Source organism: Balaenoptera acutorostrata, chromosome 1 (genome assembly GCF_949987535.1).
Source record: "Balaenoptera acutorostrata chromosome 1, mBalAcu1.1, whole genome shotgun sequence".
NCBI lineage: Eukaryota > Metazoa > Chordata > Mammalia > Artiodactyla > Balaenopteridae > Balaenoptera > Balaenoptera acutorostrata.
In genome coordinates this window covers 152,085,743-152,105,804 of record NC_080064.1, presented here as the reverse complement: position 1 = coordinate 152,105,804, position 20,062 = coordinate 152,085,743, and the positions used below count along the sequence as shown (strand labels likewise).

Sequence of the window (20,062 nt, the reverse complement as noted above, 5' to 3'; positions counted from 1 at the left end):
GTTCAATCCTTTTGGAAACAAGGATATGGGATAAAAAGGAGAAGATGTAAATATATACGAAATTCCTTCCCTGCCTCCAGAACCGTGCAGACGCTGCTCTCCGCCACCGTCCACCCCCCGGCTGAGCGGAGCCGTGGGTGACGGCAGGGCGGGGGTCCTTGTTCCCGGACCAGCGCTCCTTCTTACACTGGCATAGTTATTCCAAAATATGGATGCCTAGGCCCCGCCCCCAGGAACAGTGATTCAGGTGGGCCCACATGGAACCCAGAAACTTTGCTTTCAGAAGGGATCCTGGCAATTCTGTCAGTCAGCTATGGGACCCACTTGGCTGTGTCATACCGGCCCCACCCTGCAGCCCGCCACCCTTCCATCCAGGACAGGATCTTATCACTTTGTCAGGAATCCCGGAGGGTCACTCAGAGGAGGCCGAAGGCCCCATTGTCCTCCCTGAAAGCAGGTGAGCCAGCCGCGGCCAGACTCCACTTAGGAGTGTTTGCCAGGGGCCGAGGGCCCGCACCGCGGCGGGGAGAGGCCACCTGGGGTCCTCAGGGTGCGAGGCCGATGGAGCACGCTGCCCAGACCCAGCTTGGGGAGACGAGAGTTACCAGGGTCTGATTGGAGAAGGGGTCTGTGTAGTTGATCCTCTGGGTGGTACAGTTCATGTCTCCTGGCTGGCCAGGGCTCCTCAGAGGTGGAATGACCTCGTAATGGTGCTTACAGCTGAGCAGCTGGGCCTGACCGGGGTACAGGGCAATGCCTGGGGGACAAACAGGGAAAAGTGAACGGTCACAGTCCCTCACCACACCCCTAAAATCATGTCACATATATTTTTTCGCACCCGCCAACCACCTAAGTTTAGGACTCCCTGGGTGACTGCAGACGAGAGAGAAGAAAAGTGTCACAGAGGATGGGGAGCTACACACCCTGCCCTCAGAAAGCCCTGCTCTAATGGAGGAGACAACTGCCCTCTCCGTAAGCCCCTCCCGGCCAGGGATGCAGCCTCCCCAGTGCCTGCACCAAAACCCGCCCCGCTTCAGAACCCTGCTCCACACCCTCCAAGGAGGCCTCCGAGACCAAGCCGGGCACTGCCAGGCCTCCCGCACCGCCGCCCACCCACAGACCCACTGGGCAGCCCTCGGCTGCGGGACTCCCCAGGTCTCATTCCGTCTCGCGTCTCCTGCCCAGACGGGGAGCTCCAAGTGTGCAAGTCGCAGCCCCAAATCCCTCCCCCTCCCCCAGCCAAGGCACCTCGTTCAAAGCTCTAAGGACAGCAGCTGTTCAAACCTCAATGGCAGAAACACTGAGAGCAGCACGTGGCCCCAGACACAGGCAGAGTCAGACCAAGAGACCAGATAGAGAGAGTAAAACCCACAGATAAAGAGACAAAAGCAGACAGAGAAGAGGAACAATCACGAAACAGGCAAAGACAGGCAAGAGCACTGGGACCAGCACACCTGTCGAGAAGCCCCAGGCAGAGGGACCTGAGACTCCGGCTCTGCCCTGTGAACAGGCCATCCGAGGTCACTCGGGGGCATCCTGTGGGCAGAGCCTGAGCTCACAGAGCTCACACCTCCCGGTCCACTCCACGCTGCCAGAGCCCAGCGCCAGCCCCACCGGCCTGGAGCAGACAGCCCGCTCTACGGCAGAGACAGCCCCTCGCAGGGACAGGAGAGGTACGGATGATGTGGCCTGGGAGCCCCTCTCCAGGCAGGGCCCCGCCCACCTCTGGATGGCCTCGCGTCCCTGCCACCTGTAACTCCCACTTCTCCTCAGCACTGGCCTCTGGCTCCAGCCAGGCTAGACTCATCCTCTCCAGAGAAGCCCTCCGCCTCCCTACGCTCCCCTTTGCTCCTGTGGACCCCCCTCCCAGAGAAACTCTCTTCCATTTACCAAAGTCCAGCTCATATCCTGCCACTGAGCATAAGCATTCCTTGCCCACCCCAGTCCTGCAGCGACCACTCCAGGCTCGGTCCACCTCCCTCCTCGGCACGTGACACTCTGCTGGGTACCAACAGCAGCTCTTGGGGTGCGTAACCCACACCGAGACTGTGCTCGGACTCCTCTGCCCTGTCCGTGGTGCCCAGCACGATGCCAGGAGTGCAATGGCAGCTCAGGGAGTATTTGCAAGTCGATGCCCCAGACCTGGGCCTGATGTCTGCCTGGGGCAGGCTCTACCTGGGGCGTCGTAGCGATCCACCTCCTTGTAAGACACCGACATGACAGGGTGCTTGAGTTTCTCACGAAAGTCCGTGATGGTCTGGTAGACCAGGAAGACGGCCACGGCCATGAGCAGCAGGTAGATGAAGATGAGCAGCACCGAGAAGACGTTCTTCAGGCAGGCCTTGCTAAAGCGGATGCTGCTGCAGGCGGACTCGCTGTCCAGGGCTGAAGGACAATGACACACACGTGATCCAGAGGAGGTGGGCAACCTCCAGGCCCACGACCTGCTTTACCAAGGAGGCGAGGTCGCCCACACCCCCAACCTCCCCACCTCAGCCCTCACATCCGAATCACAACATGCTGCCCCTGTCGACCTTCACCACACACCTGCTCTGCCAGGAGGGGGACCCTGAGCTGAAGGAGGCGCCCCTCTAGAGGGACAGACAATTACAACCCAGCAAGGGAGACGGCCCAGCCTACCTCTCTGGCCCCATCCCCAGACCACTCCACTCCCCCAGGACCAGCTGTACTAAACAACTGTTCCCAGTGTGCCCTCCTCAGCCCTGGAGCCCCTCACACCCCAAGCCTGGCCTGAGGCACTGCTACTGCTGACTCCGAACTCATCCTTCAGGGTCAGTTTAGAAAGGTACTTCCTCAAGGAAGCCTTCCCTTACCCCATAACTTGATTTGGGCACCCCTTCCTCAGTGCTCCCAGGGCACCCTATGTCCACTTTCATCACTCTGCAATGTTACTGTCTACATGTCTTTTTATCCCCCTAGGCTGTGAGCTCCATGAGAGCAGCGACAGGGCCAGTCTTGTCCATACTGAACCCCTAGCCCTTCACGCTGTGCCTTCAATAGACCAGGCATTCTGCAATTAGATGGTAAATGACTGAATGTGTCCCAATGCCAGCCCCTCCCCAAAAGTCCTATGTTGAAGCCCCAACCCCCAATGTGACAATATTTGGAGACAGGGCAGTTAAGTAGGTAATTGGGTTAAACAAGGTCATAAGGATGGGCCCTAATCCAATAGGACTAGTATCCTTATAAGAAGAGGAAGAGCCCAATGGCATTTTTCACAGAACCTGAACAAAAAATTTTTTACTTTGTATAGAAACACGAAACAACCTGAATAGCCACAACAATCTTGAGAAAGAAGAGTGTTCAGACTATACTACAAAGCTACAGTCATCAAAACAGTATGGTAGGGGGCACAAAAACAGAAATACAGATCAATGGAACAGGATAGAAAGCCCAGAAATAAACCCACACACTCATGGTCACCTAATCTATGATGAAGGTGGTAAGAATATACAATGGAGAAAAGACAGTCTCTTCAATAAGTGGTGCTGTGAAAACTGGACAGCTACATGTAAAAGAATGAAATTAGAACATTCTCTGACACCATACACAAAAATAAACTCAAAATGGATTAAAGACCCAAATGTAAGACTGGATACTATAAAACTCTTAGAGGAAAACATAGGCAGAACACTCCTGGACATAAATCACAGCAATATTTTTTCTGATCCATCTCCTAGAGTAATGGTGTTTAAAAAAAAAAAAAAAAAAAGGGACCCAATTAAACTGAAAAGCTTTTGCACAGCAAAGGAAACCATAAACAAAATGAAAAGATAACCTATGGTCTGGGAGAAAATATTTGCAAACTATGTGACCGACAAGGGATTAATTTCCAATATATACAAACAGCCCATACAGCTTAATATCCAAAAAACAAACAACCCAATAAAAAATGGGCAGAAGACCTAGAGACATTTCTCCAAAGAAGACATACAGATGGCCAAAAGGCACATGAAAAGATGCTCAATATTGCTAATTATTAGAAAAATGCAAATCAAAACTCCAATGAGGTTACCACTTCACACCAGTCAGAATGGCCATCATTAAAAAGTCTACAAATAATAAATGCTGGAGAGGGTGTAGAGAAAAGGGATTCCTCCTACACTATTGGTAGGAATGTAAATTGGTGCAGCCACTATGGAGAACAGTATGGAGGTTCCTTAAAAAACTAAAAATAGAGTTACCATATGATCCTGCAATTCCACTCCTGGGCATATATCTGGAGAAAACTCTAATTCGAAAAGATATATGCCTCCCAATGTTCACAGCAGCACTATTTACAATAGCCAAGACATGGAAGCAACCTAAGTGTCCAATCAACAGATGAATGGATAAAGAAGATGTGGTAAATATATTTATACAATGGAATACTACTCAGCCATAAAGAAGAACGAAATAATGCCATCTGCAGCAACATGAATGAATCTAGAGATTATCATATTAAGTGAAGTAAATCAGAGAAAGACAAATATCATGGTATATCACTTATATGTGGAATCTAAAAAAACAATACAAATGAACTTATTTACAAAACAGAAATAGAGCTACAGACACAGAAAACAAACTTAGGTTACCAAAGGGGATACTGGAGGGGGTGTGGGGTGAGATAAACTAGAAGTTTGGGATTAACATATACACACTACTATATGTAAAATAGGCAAACAACAAGGACCTACTGTATAGCACAGGGAACTATACTCAATATCTTGTAATAATGGCAAAGAATCTGAAAAAGAATAAATAAAATATATATATATATAAAACTGAATCACTCTGCTGTACACTCGAAACTAACACAACATTGTAAATTAACTATATTCCACCCCCCAAAAAAAAGAAGAAGAAGAAGAGACACCAACGATGCATACACACAGAGAAAAAGTCACATGAGGGTGTGACAGTGGACAGAGTTCAAGGCTGGCAGAGCAGTCAGAGAAGGTTAGGGGGAAACCTGAAAGGGAGGGAGCCACATAGGGTAGTCAACTCCCAAATCTGCAAATGAAATATGCTCAAATTCTTGACTGGAGACCTCAGGAGGGCCAGCAAAAAAGCAGCAGCTGGAAACTGAAAGATTTGAGTGGAGATTTCAGCTGCTGCTAATGCAAGGAACATAGGAGATTAGAACTTGAGTCTTGTCATTTTAACTACCTGCTAAGACAAAAATTCTTCAGAGGATCATAAGAGAATCCAGAACCTCTATAACGTGTCATTGATAACGTCTAGTGTTCAATAAAAAAAATCACTAGACATGCAGAGAAACAAGAAAATGTGACCTATACTCAAGGAAAAAAGCAGTATATAGAAACCAATGCCAAGATGACCCCAAATGTTGCAATTAGCAGACAGGAATTTTACAGCACTTTAAGGATTTAAAAGAAAATGTAAGGATAAGGAATGAACAGAGGGGAAATAGAGAAACTGAAACTGTAGAAAAGAACCAATGGGAATTCTAGAGCTGAAAAGAAAAATAAATAAAATGAAAAACTCACAGCATAGTCTTCAAAAGCAAAAGATGACAAGAAAAAAAAGTCAGTGTAGTTGAAGTTAAATGATCCAATCTAAAAAAAAAAAAGATTGAAGAAAAAAACTAACAGAGCCTAGACAACTGTGGGACAATATCTAGCAGTCTAACAACATGTAACTGAAGAGAGAAAATGGATCGCAATAAGTATTTGAAAAAATAATGGCCCAAACTTCCCAAAACTGGAGAAAAAACATCAATTTATAGATCCAAGAAGCTCAATACATGCCAAGCAGGATAAATAAGAAAACCAATCCTACACAAATCATAGTCAAACAGCCAATGCAAAGGTTAAGAGAAAAATCTTGAAAGCAGCCAGGAAAAAAAAAAAAGGCATATTACATACAGGAAATTATATCTAACGATAGGTTAACTTTTGATCAGAAATAATGAAGGCCAAAAGACAATGGAACATCTTTAAAGTACTGAAAGAAAAAAAATTCTGTCAACTGAGAATTTTAAAATTCCAGCAAAACTAACCTTCAAAAATGAAGGGGATAAGGTTATTTTCAAACACAAAAGCTGCGAGAATTCATCACCAATAGACTTGCACTACAATGCACGCTAAAGAAAATTCTGAAATGACACTAGATGGTAACACTCAGATGTATAGGAAGGAATAAAGATCCCTGGAAATGTTAAATAGGTAGGTAAATATAAAAAGCTATTTATATATTTTTAAAATTTTAGGCTATCTAAAGCAAAAATTATACAACGATATTGTAAGGTTTTCTAACTTTTGGGAAAGAAGGAACAGAGAAACAACATATAAGACAAATAGAAAATAGCAAAATGGTAGAACCAAATGCAACCATATCAATAATTACTGTAAACGTAAATGGACTAAACACTCCAATTAAAAGGCAGAGACTGTCAGCCTGGATTAAAAACTAGATCCAACCAAATGATGTCTGTAAGAGATGGACTTTAAATACAAAGACACAAGAGTATTTGCTCATAATTATTTCATTTTCTTTTATTTAAAAGCACAAAAGCAAGAGGAGCACAGAACTTTTAAATGTCCTAGGTTGACAGAGAGAAGGAAACCATTCATTCTTTACTTCTACAAACATACAACAAGCGTCAACTCTACATGCAACACTTTGTGCTAGGTGCTTCAGGGAGATACCAAGAGAGAAGGAATGATGGTTTGTGCTACAAGTGCTACAGGATTCAGAAGGATGTGAAGATGTAAAATGTGAGATTTCCTTTTCTTGGAGGGATGAATGGGGAGTGCAGGGCTAAGGGCAGAGATCAGCAAAGGCTTTGTGGAGGAGGTTGCATTAGCCCTGTCCCTAAAGCACCGGAGGATTTTGAGGAAGAAATAATTTGGTGTTCATTATTCATTTGTTTTGCGAACTGAAAGATCAGATATCTAGGCCAGTGGTAGAGTAAGAGCTTGGTCTCCAGCCCCAGCTCTGCTACTAAATATAACTACTCTGTGACCCAGGACAGTTACTTAATGCTCCTAAGGCTCACTTTCTTCATGTGAAAAGGAAATAATCATTTCAATTTTCTAGGATTTCTGAGAGAAGCAAATGAGAGATTGTTGTAAAATGCACTATAGAGTGCCTGCTCAATGCATTACTGTTATTGGAGACCCAGAACGTACCCTCTACCCCTCAAAAAACGAAGCCCTCAATGATGAAGATAACAAAGATGAAGAGCATGGAACGACAATGTCATAATAATTAACTAGAAAAAATATATGCTGAAGATAAAATGGAGGTGGGGCAGAATACAGTGTCTTTCATATAGTAGTCATGTAATGTTTCCATGTCTGTTAAATGAATGAATAACCCAAATAACAGATGAACTAAGTCTTACAATGCTTACTAGCTACCCTCAATTGGTCAGAGAATACTAGTGTATTTCAGGCACAGAAAACTATAAACCAACTGGTGTGCCTTATTATTTCTGGTAAAATAGTTCAGAAAATTCTTACTTTACAGGAATGCCAATTCCCAGAAGTGTCTGTGTGGTTCCTTCAGGCTGTGAAGAACAGGTTACTGTTGACAATGGATGTTTACTCTAAGAGGAACCGGGAAGCCCCAAGGAAATCCCTTGGGCAGCTGAGAGTGAAGCCAAGGTACCAAGCAGCTCTAGCGCTCCAAAAGGAATTAAAGCAATTCACTTTTTCAACTTCCTTTGTCTCTGATTCCACTTTGGCTGCTTATTGTTTAGTAAGTCCCTAGTGGGACTGTGTCAATTTCTGCTCCCTCACAGCTCTGCCACCTGCCTTCCCACTGTGCTCCTCTCATGACCCTGCTCCACTTTACTCTTGAAGTCCCTCTCTCTGAGTTTTACATGCAGACCCCCTCCTGGAGAGTATCCTGTATAGGGTACCCCATTAGGCACATCACAAGACACTGCCCTTCTCCACACCCAGCCTGTAGATGGCTTCCCTTAGCTCAGGTGCTGAACCCTGATCAGTCACACGTAGCTTGGCTGCAGGGCCACAGGACCCAAAGTACGGTGGTTTGTGCACAGGCACCTACCCATAGTTGTTTTGCTTGGAAGGCACTCCCAGCCCCCATGGTCCATGTGAGACCACAGGTTCACTTCAAAACATAGCAGGTAAAAGCATATTCACTGTCATGAGCTGCTCATAACTGCAGTGGCAACAGGTTTCAGGCTGCTACATTCTAAGGGGGCTTGAAAAGATCACAAGATAAAAGTGAAGGAACTTCAAATGACTGAATTGGTGTGTAACATCTGAATAGAATTTTTAAGCGTTGGTAGGGACCTGAAAGGCTATCTGGTCCAACCCCATTCTGTGTGCAGTGATCCTGGTCCCACAGTCAACAACTGGCACAGAATGAGGGTCCTAGAGTCCTGACTCCTAGCGCATGCTCTTCCGCTACACAACAGTAAACATTACTCCTTAAGATTCAGTTACTAATGATGACAAAAGAAGACCTGATTGAAAAAACATAACTTCAAAACAAGCAGAACATTTTTAAGGTAAACTGCATATTACGTCTAGGCTGTACAACATGATGAAGATGAACAATGACAGGCATCTGTGGGCAGGGGTCTCCTCTATCACAGCCAGAACAACATGATTTGAAATGTTCTGCCTTCATGATGCCTTTGGTTAGGGAAAGAGATGACTTTCTCCCTCCTTATTCTCGAAACTTCAAAAAAAACCTAACTTAAGGCAAAAAGGCAAAAAATTTAAGGCAAAAAACTAATTTAACAAAAAGGTCACATGACAACTGCACCACCTGCATTTGTTTGGCAGGGGTACCTGGACAAATTACTCTCGTGGGAACACGGGCCCAGAGTCTCTTCTGTTTCATTCACAGAAGCCAGGTTTAGCCTCTTCACAGGCCCTTCACTGATCCACAAATTGGCATGTAACGTAAATAAAACGCTGTAGAATTGTTTATCATCCACACATGCTATATGTGACACTCCAATCCTAAAAGTAGACACCGTTTCATTTTACCATTTTTTTAGAAAGGTGCTGCATATTTGAGAAAACGTCCCACGCACTCTGCAGTCAGAAAAACCAAACTCTGGCTTTTTTTGTGGCAAGCAGGATGAATGTATTTTAAAAGTATACGTCCTTTATATATATGCAAAGTCACAGTAGTAGAAGAGAAAAATAATGCACAAGATTTTCTGGGGAAAGGTAATTTATGAGTTTTGTAAAACCCATGACAGAATAGTTTCAAAAACCCAAACTTGCCCCAGAATGTAAGTCAGGCCATTAAGAGGATATGTAAAACATTGTGGGACCTTTATTTACAGGAAAGGAAACTGGCTGATTACCGCAACCCTGCAAAACTCCACCTTGCAGAGAGCACTGGGCTAAGATGCATTCAGATTGTGAAGAAGAAATGACTTCTTTATCTTTTTTTCTTTTTAGTGATGTGGTGGGTTTGTTGTTTTAATTTTGTTTTGGTTTTTCTGTGAGATATAATTTACATACCATAAAATTTACCTTTTTAAAGTGAATATATTTAGTAGTTTTTAAAATATTCACAAGGTGTATAACCATAACCACTATCTAATTACAGAACGTTGTCATTACCCAAAAAGAAACTCCACACCCATTAGCAGTCACTCCACCTACCTCCTAGTCCCTGGTAACCAATAATCTATTGGGTAGGCCAAAAGTTTCTTTCGGTTTTTTCCGTAAGATGGCTCTGGTAGCACTTAGTTGTCTTTAACTTCGTTCAAAACAATTTTGTTAGATTGTATGTGAGAACTGTCATATCAGCGTGCATTTAAAAAAAGACTTATCAAAATTTGTGAATTTCTGTGTAGTCATTTTAATATTGAAGATGGAAGAAAAAGGGCAATATTTTCAGCATATTATGCTTTATTATTTCAAGAAAGGTAAAAACACAACCAAAATGCAAAAAAAGATTTGTGCAGTGTATGGAGAAGGTGCTGTGACTGATTGAACATGTCAAAAGTGGTTTGCAAAGTTTTGTGTTGGAGATTTCTTGCTGGAGGATGCTCCACAGTTCGGTAGACCAGTTGAAGTTGATAGCCATCAAATCGAGACATTAATTGAGAACAATCACTGTTATACCATGCTGAAGATAGCCGACATACTCAAAATATCCAAATCAAGCGTTGAAAATCATTTGCACCAGCTTGGTTATGTTAATCGCTTTGATGTTTGGGTTCCACATAAGTTAATCCAAAAAAACCTTCTTGACCATATTTCCACACGCGATTCTCTAACGTAATGAAAACGTTCCACTGTTGTTTTTTTTTAAGATTTATTATTTATTTATTTATTTATTTTTGGCTGCATCAGGTCTTAGTTGTGGCATGCGGGCTCTTCGTTGCAGTGCGCGGGTTTCTCTCTAGTTGTGGCGTGTAGGTTTTCTCTTCTCTAGTTGTGGCATATAAGCTCCAGGGCGCGAGGCCTCTGTAGTTGTGCTGCACGGGTTCCAGAGCACACGGGCTCTGTAGTTTGCAGCACACAGGCTCTAGTTGAGGCGCGCCAGCTCAGTAGTTGCAGCGCACGGGTGTAGTTGCCCCGCAGCATGTGGGATCTTAGTTCCCTGACCAGGGATCGAACCCACGTCCCCTGCATTGTAAGGCGGATTCTTTGCCACTGGACCATGAGGGAAGTCTCAAATGTTCCGTTTTTAAAACAAACTGTGATGGGCGATGAAAAGTGGATACTGTACAATAATGTGGAATGGAAGAGATCGTGGGGCAAGCGAAATGAACCACCATCAACCATACCAAAGGCCGGTCTTCAGACAAATAAGGTGATGTTGTGTATACAGTGCGATTGGAAGGGAGTCCTCTATTATGAGCTCCTTCTGGAAAACGAAACGAATAATTCCAACAACTACTGCTCCCAATTAGACCAACTGAAAGCACAACTCATGGAAAAGCATCTGGAATTAGTCAACAGAAAACACATAATCTTCCAACAGGATAACACAAGACGGCATGTTTCTTTGATGACCAAGCAAAAATTGTTACAGCTTGGCTAGGAAGTTCTGATTCATGTGCCGTATTCACCAGACATTGCACCTTCGAATTTCCATTTATTTCGGTCTTTACAAAATTCTCTTAATGGAAAAATTTTCAATTCCCTGGAAGACTGTAAAAGGCACCTAGAACAGTTCCTTGCTCAAAAAGATAAAAAGTTTTGGGAATGTGGAATTATGAAGTTGCCTGAAAAATGGCAGAAGGTAGTGGCACAAAAGGGTGAATACATTGTTCAATAAAGTTCTTGGTGAAAATGAAAAATGTGTCTTTTATTTTTACTTAAAAACCAAAGGCATTTTCTGGCCAATCCAATACTTTCTCTTTCTATGGATTTACCTATTCTAGGCAAGTCACATAAATGGAATCATATAATATGTGACTTTTTGTGTCTGACTTCTTTCACTTCACATGTTTTCAAGATTCGTCCATGTTGTAGCATGTACCAGCTCTTCATTCCTTTTTATTGCACAATAATATTCCATTCTGTGAACATACTATTTTAATTATCCATTCATCAGTTGATGGACATTTGTGTTGTTTGTTTTGTCTATTATGAGTAATGCTGCTATGAACATTCATTACAAGTTTTTGTGTGGACATAAGTTTTCATTTCTCTTGGGTATATACCCAGGAGTAGAACTGCTGGGTCATATGGTAACTCTATATTTAACCTTTTGAGGAACTGCTGTGACTATTTTTCACAGTAGCTGTACCATTTTACATTCCCACAAGCAACGTATGGGGGTTCTAATTTCTCTATATCCTCACCAAAACTTGTTAATCATCATCTTATTGATTGTAGCCATCCTTGTAGGTATGAAGTGGTATCTCACCGTGGTTTAGATTTGTCTTTCCCTGACGACTAATGATGTTGAGCATCTCTTCAGGTGTTTATCGGTCATTTGGATATCTTCTTTGAAGAAACATTACTCAGATTCTTTGCCCATTTTTTAATTGGGTTGTCTTTTTATTATTGAGTGTAAGAGTTCTTTATATATTCTAAATACAAGTCCCTTATCAGATACATGATTTGAAAATTTCTCCCATCCTGTGGGCTATCTTTTCACTTTCTTGATAGTATCCTTTGATGCACAAAAGTTTTTCATTTCGATGAGGTCCAATTTACCTATTTTTCCTTTGGTTGCTTATCTTTGTCTATTCTATTAATATACAACTGTTTCCATGGAGAACTGATCGTAATGACTAACTGTTTTCCTCAATGTGATTACATCTCTGATGTAATAAACTGCTTATTCAATTAGCATGTCTGGTCTCATCTCTCCCTTTGAAAAGAATAATAAGTGGTTGTGCTTCCCCTGATAGAGAGGCAACAAACAGACTGAGGCTTTTACCACATTATGGTAAGGAATTCTTTATCTCAGAGAGTAACAGTGGGAACATAATCCTGGGCGCTGGTGCTTAACTCGAACCTCAGCTGCTAAATGCTCAGCAGCCTCATACCGTCTTCCTGTCTTGCTACTCTTAGTTCCAGGCCCTGCATTCAACTCCAGCTCCACCTCCTCTTCTGGCCTCCAAGTGTGGACATCCTCCGAGGCTCAGTCTCCATGGCCCTCTCCTGCTCATTCCACATTCTGTGTCCCTGGCTTTCTTCCAGGCCCCTAAACCACCCACTACAGGTCCTGTCTCCTGTCAATCCTATACCTCTCACTGCCTCTAGGCCATCTCTAACCAGGCACACCACATCGACTGAAGCGTGGCGTGTGCACCACAGACGAGCATCTTCTCTTCCAGCCACTTGCCCCTCCGGACTCTATCTCTGTATGGTATTAGTCTCCCACTCACCTGGCTTCAAACCTCAGAGTCTTCTTTGGTTCTTTCTTCTCCCCTTCCCCCCACATCAAAGCAGCCTATCACATCAGCCTTCAGCCTTTGACGTGGCACAGTTGTCTCGCTTCACCTTAATCCAGGCCCACAACCTGCCACACTGATCTTCCTAACATGCCCACTTCACTCCTCTTACTGCTCTGCTCCAATCCCTTTGAGTACTGCCTGCCCCCTAGAGAAAGTCCAAACCCCGACGCTCAAAACCACCCCCAGTCCGACCCAGCTGAGCTTTCCTACCTCACCTCCCTCTGCTTCTCCTACCAATCCTCTGCTCCAACCACTGTGCCACCCACCGATTCTGAAACACCCTATTGTCATTCCCATCTCTACGTGTTTGCGCACACACCCCTCCTCCCTGGCCAGCCCTTCTTTTTCACGCATATATCACCCTCCTTCAGATTCATTCCACTTCCTTCACCAACCAGCCCTCCTTTGTTCACTCCTGAGGCACCTGTCTCTAGCATTTCTTTGGCCCTCATTCATTCAAGCTGGCTTACATGAGATGCCTTCCTGCTCCAAATCCCCACCCGGGGTACTCCCAGGTACCAATACACACTGAGCACCTACAGAGGGCCAGGCACTCTACCAGGCACTGGAGTTACAATGCGGGTAGGGAGGGGACAAACCTTTGTGCCTCACAAAACTCAGGGGCAGGGCCTAGGGGCTGACACAATTAACGAAAGAATTATAGTCAATAAATGGACACTCTCAGCTGTGCTAAATGCAACAAAGGAAAAGTACTGAATGCTAGAAAGCAGGTAACAGGGAGAAAAAGACCCCATTAGGTAGCTCAGGGCAGGCTGTGTAGAAGGAGGGCAAGTTCTTCTTTGGGTAACCTGCCTTCTCTCTCCACATGGCCTGAGTTCCCGGAAGTAGGCCATGCCTCACTCACCTTCTTCGTGGTTTTAGCATTGGGCATAGAGGTGAAGGAATCCATGAGTGACTCTGGTGGAGGAAGGGGAGGATTTTGGAACAAGAAAGCATCTCATCCAGGAACAACGGAGCCAGAGTCAGAATACGTTCAGAGACAGCCCTGGGTTCAATTTGAGCCCTGCTACTCATTAACTCTGAGCACAGTACTTAACCTCTCTGTGCCCCAGGTTTCCGTCTATAAACTAGGACTAACCGCCTCCCTCAGAGGGTGGCTGGGAAGATTATGGGATAAAGTATATAGAAAAAGCCCTACCCAGGCCTAGTAGAGGAAAGCACCTCATCAATGGTGGCTGATGTCATTACCGTTATTTTTATTATTCTTAGGGGACTCAGAGGCAGGAAATGAGCTCTGAAAGTTGTATACCAGGTCATCCAATTCAGGCCAAGTCACTACTGAGACCAGCCAAATGGGCTTCTGAGCGCTGGATTGTCTATGGTCTGAACAGGAGATGCGCCCAGGAGAGTTTCCCCAAAAGCAGGGAAGGCGCTTTGCCAGCCGAAGGAACTACCCAAAATTTGCTCTGCCTGAGGTCTGGCTGCCTGCTCTGACTGATCTCAGGCTTTGAGGCCCCAGGAAGCTGAGGCAAAACAGAGGCTGCCAAGGTCGAAGGTCATCATGGCCACTTCCTAATTCGCCTGGCATTTATCTATAAAAGGAAACACAACAGGAAACTTCATCTTTCCAAGTCTGGCCTCCCCTCCTCTTCCTGCTGTCACCATCTATTCTCTTCTGACTGGGGGCAAGAGGGCAGTGCAGGGTGCAGTAGGCAGAATAATGGCCCACAAAAGATGTCCACGTCCTAAATCTTGGAGCCTATAAATATGTCAAGTTACACGGCAAAGATGGGATCAAAGTTGCTAATCATCTGACCTTAAAACAGGGAAATTATTCTGGATTATCTGGATGGGCCCAATGTAATCACAAGGGCGCTTTAAACATGGAAGAGGGAGGCAGAACGTGGAGATGTGAGAAAGACCTGAAGACGGAAGAAGAGACATGAGCCAAGGAAGGCAGGCAGCCTCGAGAAGCTGGAAAAGGCATTAAAATGGATTTTTTCCTGGAGACTCCAGATAGGAATTCGCCTGCCGACACCTTAATTTTAGCCCAGTGAGACCCATTTTGGACTTCTGATCTCCAGGACTCTCAGATAATAAATCTGAGCTGTTTAAGTCACTAAGTTTGTGGTAACTTGTTACAGACACAATAGAAACTAACATACAGGGCTTTTGAACAGTTCTCCCTGGGACCTTAGGGCTTCAGGGGCAAGGCCTAGAGTCAGAGTGAGGGTAGTCACGCTACGACCTTTTACACATTGGGCTTTAATAGAAGGATGCTTAAAATATTTTTTAAAAATCACGGGTGCAGTAGAAAGAGTCTGGGGTCACACAGAGCTTGATCCAGTCTGTCTTGACCAGCTACGTAATCTTCCCACACTTCACTTAGCCTCTCTGAGCCTCAGGGCCTCATATGGAATCATGAGGATGACAGCCTCCCAGGGTTGTTATGAGAATTAAATGGGCAATGGGGATGACAGAGCCTGGCAGTCAGTAAACATTAGCTGCCCTTCCTGCCTCCTTCCTTCTACAAAGTCCTCTCTAAGGATTAGGCACAATCACAGAATTTCCTATCCCATTCCCCTCCCCTACAAATATGGGAATCCAGAGGAGCAGAAGCCCACCTCCCTCAATCCACCCAAGAAGCTGGAGTCAGGCTGGGACTCCATTCATTCACTCACTCACTCAATGAATCCTTATTGCATGGCCAGGGCTGAATGGGGGGCAAAAGGGACTGTCTCCACCCTGGTGGAGTTTACGGTCTAGTAGAACAGACAGACACTAATCAAACAGTCAGGCAAACACATATACCATTCCATCGGCGACAGCTGCAAGGGAGAGATGTGTAGGCTACAAGTGACGGGGGAGGTGATCTAGCCAGGAGGTCAGAGAAGGCTTCGCAGGGAAAAAATGAGTGAGCTGAGAGCTGAAGAATGATTATGCATTAACAAGGTGACAAACGGAAGAGAATTCCAGGCAGAGGAATAAAACTGCAAAAAGGCACAATGGTGGGAGGGAGGCCCGAAGTAAAAGAAGGCCAGCATGGCTGAGGGGCAGGGAAAAAGGGGAAGTAGGGAAGGAAGGAAAAACGAATGACTTCCGGGTTCAACTGGGTGGTGATGGTACCATTCCTGGAAACAGGAGACACTGGAAGAGGGCGAAGCTGGCAGTGGGGAGACCATGAGGTCAATTCTGGACATGTGGAGTTCAGGGGACCTTCGGGACATCCTGGCAGAGCCACCATCTGGGAATCTGGATATACAGGATATGCGAACAGGTAACCTCTGGGCCAGAGATATAACCACGGCAGTCAAGTGTGAGCAAACAGTGACTAAGGCAGGGGAGGGGGCCTGAGTGAGGTCACCTGCCAGAGACTGAGAGCAGGGGGCCTCTGAGAAACATTTAACACCCAAGAGCTGGAGGGTGACTGCAAAGGAGGCTGGAAGGAGTGACCTGAGAAGTAAAGTGTCGCATCATGGAAGCTAAGGGAGCAGAGCTTATCCGGGATGAAGAAGTGGTTGACAGTATCAAACATTCCTGCAAGGCTCTACAAGATGCCACCGTACTGATGGGACCACCCAGTTGGGCGACAAAACCGGAGAGGCCTGATGTCCGGGGATGAGGCCTATCGGATAATCGCCCAGAGTGCCCTGGGAAGCGACCCAGCTATTAGAGGCTCAACTGATGACAGCGTCCCTGGGAAAAAGAAACACAAAAACAGAGACCCAAAGTTCTTGTCATTGTATCCAATGGCCTGGCTTCAGGATCTGGCTCAAACTAGAGGACAGAAAAGAGCAGATGCCGGCTTGGACACATCCTCTGTCCCAAGGCTGGTTAAATATGTATAGCTCTAAAACGAGGGCAGTACTTGAGATCCGACACCAGGCAGGGGCTGCGCCTCCGACACAGGTCCCCAGCTGGCGAGGAGCCTGGACCGCGGCCTCCAGCTGCGGCAGTGGCTCAGCACCGTTTGCCGGCACTTCCACCCCCAGCGCTGAACCCACTTACCTGGTAAGATCCCTGGACCCTGGACTTTGACCGCCTCCTTTTCCCGCTCGTCCGCCCGCTCTGAGTTCTCAACCACCTGATCCAACTCCTCACTCAGCTAAAGGGAGAAACAAAGAGGGCAAGGAAGTCAGCTACATCAGCTTTGCTTTTCTGGACTAGAATAAGAAAGCAGAAGCTGTTTCTCACTAAACTGTCATCAAAAAAAAAAAAGAAATCACATGATATAGGGTATGTTATACCAATTCTACAGATTAGCACACTGAAGCTCAGAAAATTCAAATAACTTCTATGTGTTAGTTTCCCAGGCTGCGGGAACAAAGCACCACAAACTGGGTGGCTTAAAATAACAGGAATTTATTCCCTCACAGTTAGGGAGACTAGAAAGTTGAAATCAAGGTGATGGCAAGGTTGGTTCCTTCCAAGGGCTGTGAGGGAGAACCTCTTCCATGCCTCTCTTCCAGCTCCAGATAATGGCCAGCAACCCTTGGTGTTCCTTGCTTGTAGATGCACCCCATCTCCGATCTCTGCCTCCATCTTCACATGGAGTGTCTGTGTCTCCACATGGTCAATCTTCTTATAAGGACATCATTCATACTGGGTTAGGGCCCATTCTATTTCAGCATGACTGCGTCTTAACTAAATACATCTGCAATGACCCTATTTCCAAATAAGGTCACTTTCTGAGGTGCTGGGGGTTAGGACTTCAACATACCTTTTTGGAGAAGACAATTCAACCCACAATACTTTCCATGGCCATAGAGCCAAGAGCAAAATCCGAGTTAGCCTAGTTCCAAAACCCATGCTCTTAATCACTTCCCAAAGGAGGAGGAAATGCAAGCTTAGAGTCTGCTGAGGGAGCAGAGAGAACAGAAGTTGGTGTCAGAGCTAAAGTCCACCAACTCAGGCTGCAAACGGCAGAACAAAGTGGGGAGGGCAGACCATCCAGAGACAGGTGCTGATTAGCAGCCTAATAAGCAGGCAACCTCCACCTCACTTCATCAGAGTTCTCACCTGTCAAAGGGGGACAGTGATACCATGATAACCAACAAGGTTCCACAGCATTAAGGAGAAAAGCAAGAAACACCAAGACCAGAGTTCAGAGGAGGACCTATCACTGGATTGGGAGGTGAGGGAGGGGATAGACTTCCCAAGTATTTTCTTAGGCTCACAGTGTCAACACTTAAGGTCGCAGGACATCGTTAAAAATTCATCTCTAAGAAACTTGAGTTAAAACAAAGCTCTTACGTATCTAATATTCTTCCATCTCCTTCTCCGTGCCTCTGCTCCTGCCCTTCATTTATTTATTTTTAACATCTTTATTGGCGTATAATTGCTTTACATTGTTGTGTTAATTTCTGCTATATAACAAAGTCAATCAGCCATATGTGTACATATATCCCCATATCCCCTCCCTCTTGCGTCTCCCTCCCACCCTCCCTATCCCACCCCTCTAGGTGGTCACAAAGCACTGAGCTAATCTCCCTGTGCTATGCAGCTGTTTCCCACTAGCTATCTATTTTACATTTGGTAGTGTATATATGTCCATGCCACTCTCTCACTTCGTCCCAGCTTACCCTTCCCTCTCCCCGTGTCCTCAAGTCCATTCTCTACGTCTGCGTCTTTATTGCTCCTTCCCTTTAGAATCAGGTAAAGCCCCTGGTTTAAAGCCCTGAAGCCCAAAAGAAAAGAAAACCAACATGTGAAAGATGGCTAGGAGGTTAGAGAAGACACCATGAAACGCAGGCCCACAGTGGGAAGGAACACAGATCAAGAGGTCCCCAGGGCTCTTTCCCTTTTGCTGGCCAAAGGGCAAGGAGGATGTTAGTCCTGGGAAGGCCCAGTGTTCTCTGATCCAAGCCTTACACAGGTTCAGCCTAACCCTAACACACTCCTAACCCAGTTCCCCTCCTGACTACCTGCAGCCATAATAAACACACCTCCTTGCCCGGCCCTGGCCAAATTCTCAAATGCCCCATCCTGCAAAACCAAAATCTCCCCCCAGCAAAGAAACCTAACTCGGAGCTAGGTCCACTCTCAGAATGACCCATACAAGAAAGATTCAGGAGGCCTCCTTCTTCTGAAGAAGGTGAGAGACAGGGACCTTCAGAACGGGCCACTAAAGAAATTAAGGGGAGGGGTCCTTCCAGTGTCTTCCACCAACAGAAACTGAATCCACCCTTGGCCTTACCCCTGCAAGCAGGAAAACTGCCTATATTTTAATAAACATTTTAGGAGCCCTGCTAGGTAAGGAGATAATGCAGGTTGCGTGTGAATGGTGAGGGACACGGTCCTGTAAACCAGGACCCCAAAGCTCCCCAGAAGCAGGAGCTGCCCACACCCTGTTAATAAGAACTAGCATTCACGGAGGGGTCACGATTGCCAGGCACTGAGGTGAGCACTTTCACAGACCAACTCATCTAATCCTCAGAGCCCTGTGAGATAGGGACTATCATTACCTTCATTTTGCAGATGAAGAAACTTGAGGCTCAGAGAAGTTAAGTAACTTGACAAAAGTCACACAAATGGCAAGAGGCGAGGCAGGATAGGAATGCGAGCTTTTTGACTTAAAAGTCCTAGTATCAAAAAAAAAAAAAAAAAAGTCCTAGTATCTACCCACTATGCTCTATTCCCTACAAACCTGAAAACTTTCAGAGTCAAGGAAAGACACTCATTTCCCAGGATTCCCCCACTGCCTCGGGTACAGAATCTAGGGGCCACAGAATCCACAGCACTGGTTAAAATCCATCAGGCTCCTTTTGGACAAAGGAAATGGTAGGAGAAATACAGAAATTTGTCCCAAAGTCAGATTCTAGCCCAGATCCCACACTACAAAATGGCAAGCCTCAGGCAAATCTCATCTGTCTTCAACTTGGCTTCCCCTTCTACTACAGGGCTAAGGCATCTGCTTTATATACTCCACACAGTATCATTTACAAAGGAAGAAATGTACATCAATATTGATCAGTATTGATCAAGACAGCAGCAGTTCACATAAGAAGGACTGGCAGAATGATAGACTCATCTGGGAAGTGAGACCCCTATGGAGCATGTGAGATTTGAGATCCCTCCTTGCACAATGGGGGGAATTTTAACCAAAGGAGTTTGAGAAGGGGTTAAAGAAGAAGAAATGGTGTGAGCATAGGCATAGCAGGAGCACGTTTTTAATCGGTGAATTTCCAGTGTGGCCAGAACCTAGGTGGGTGAGGAGAT

The 20,062-nt window shown here is 45.5% G+C and overlaps 1 protein-coding gene across 1 annotated transcript in view; it reads right to left on the bottom strand.

The window, feature by feature from the left end:
• PACC1 (proton activated chloride channel 1) overlaps positions 1-20,062 on the bottom strand; it is a 32,857-nt gene that overhangs the window by 11,614 nt on the left and 1,181 nt on the right. The window contains exons 2-4 of the mRNA XM_007184983.2: positions 16,853-16,949; positions 2,176-2,385; positions 606-757 (exon numbers count right to left, since the gene is read on the bottom strand). Coding sequence (XP_007185045.1) covers positions 606-757; positions 2,176-2,385; positions 16,853-16,949 — 459 coding nt within the window. The remainder of the gene's footprint in view (positions 1-605; positions 758-2,175; positions 2,386-16,852; positions 16,950-20,062) is intronic.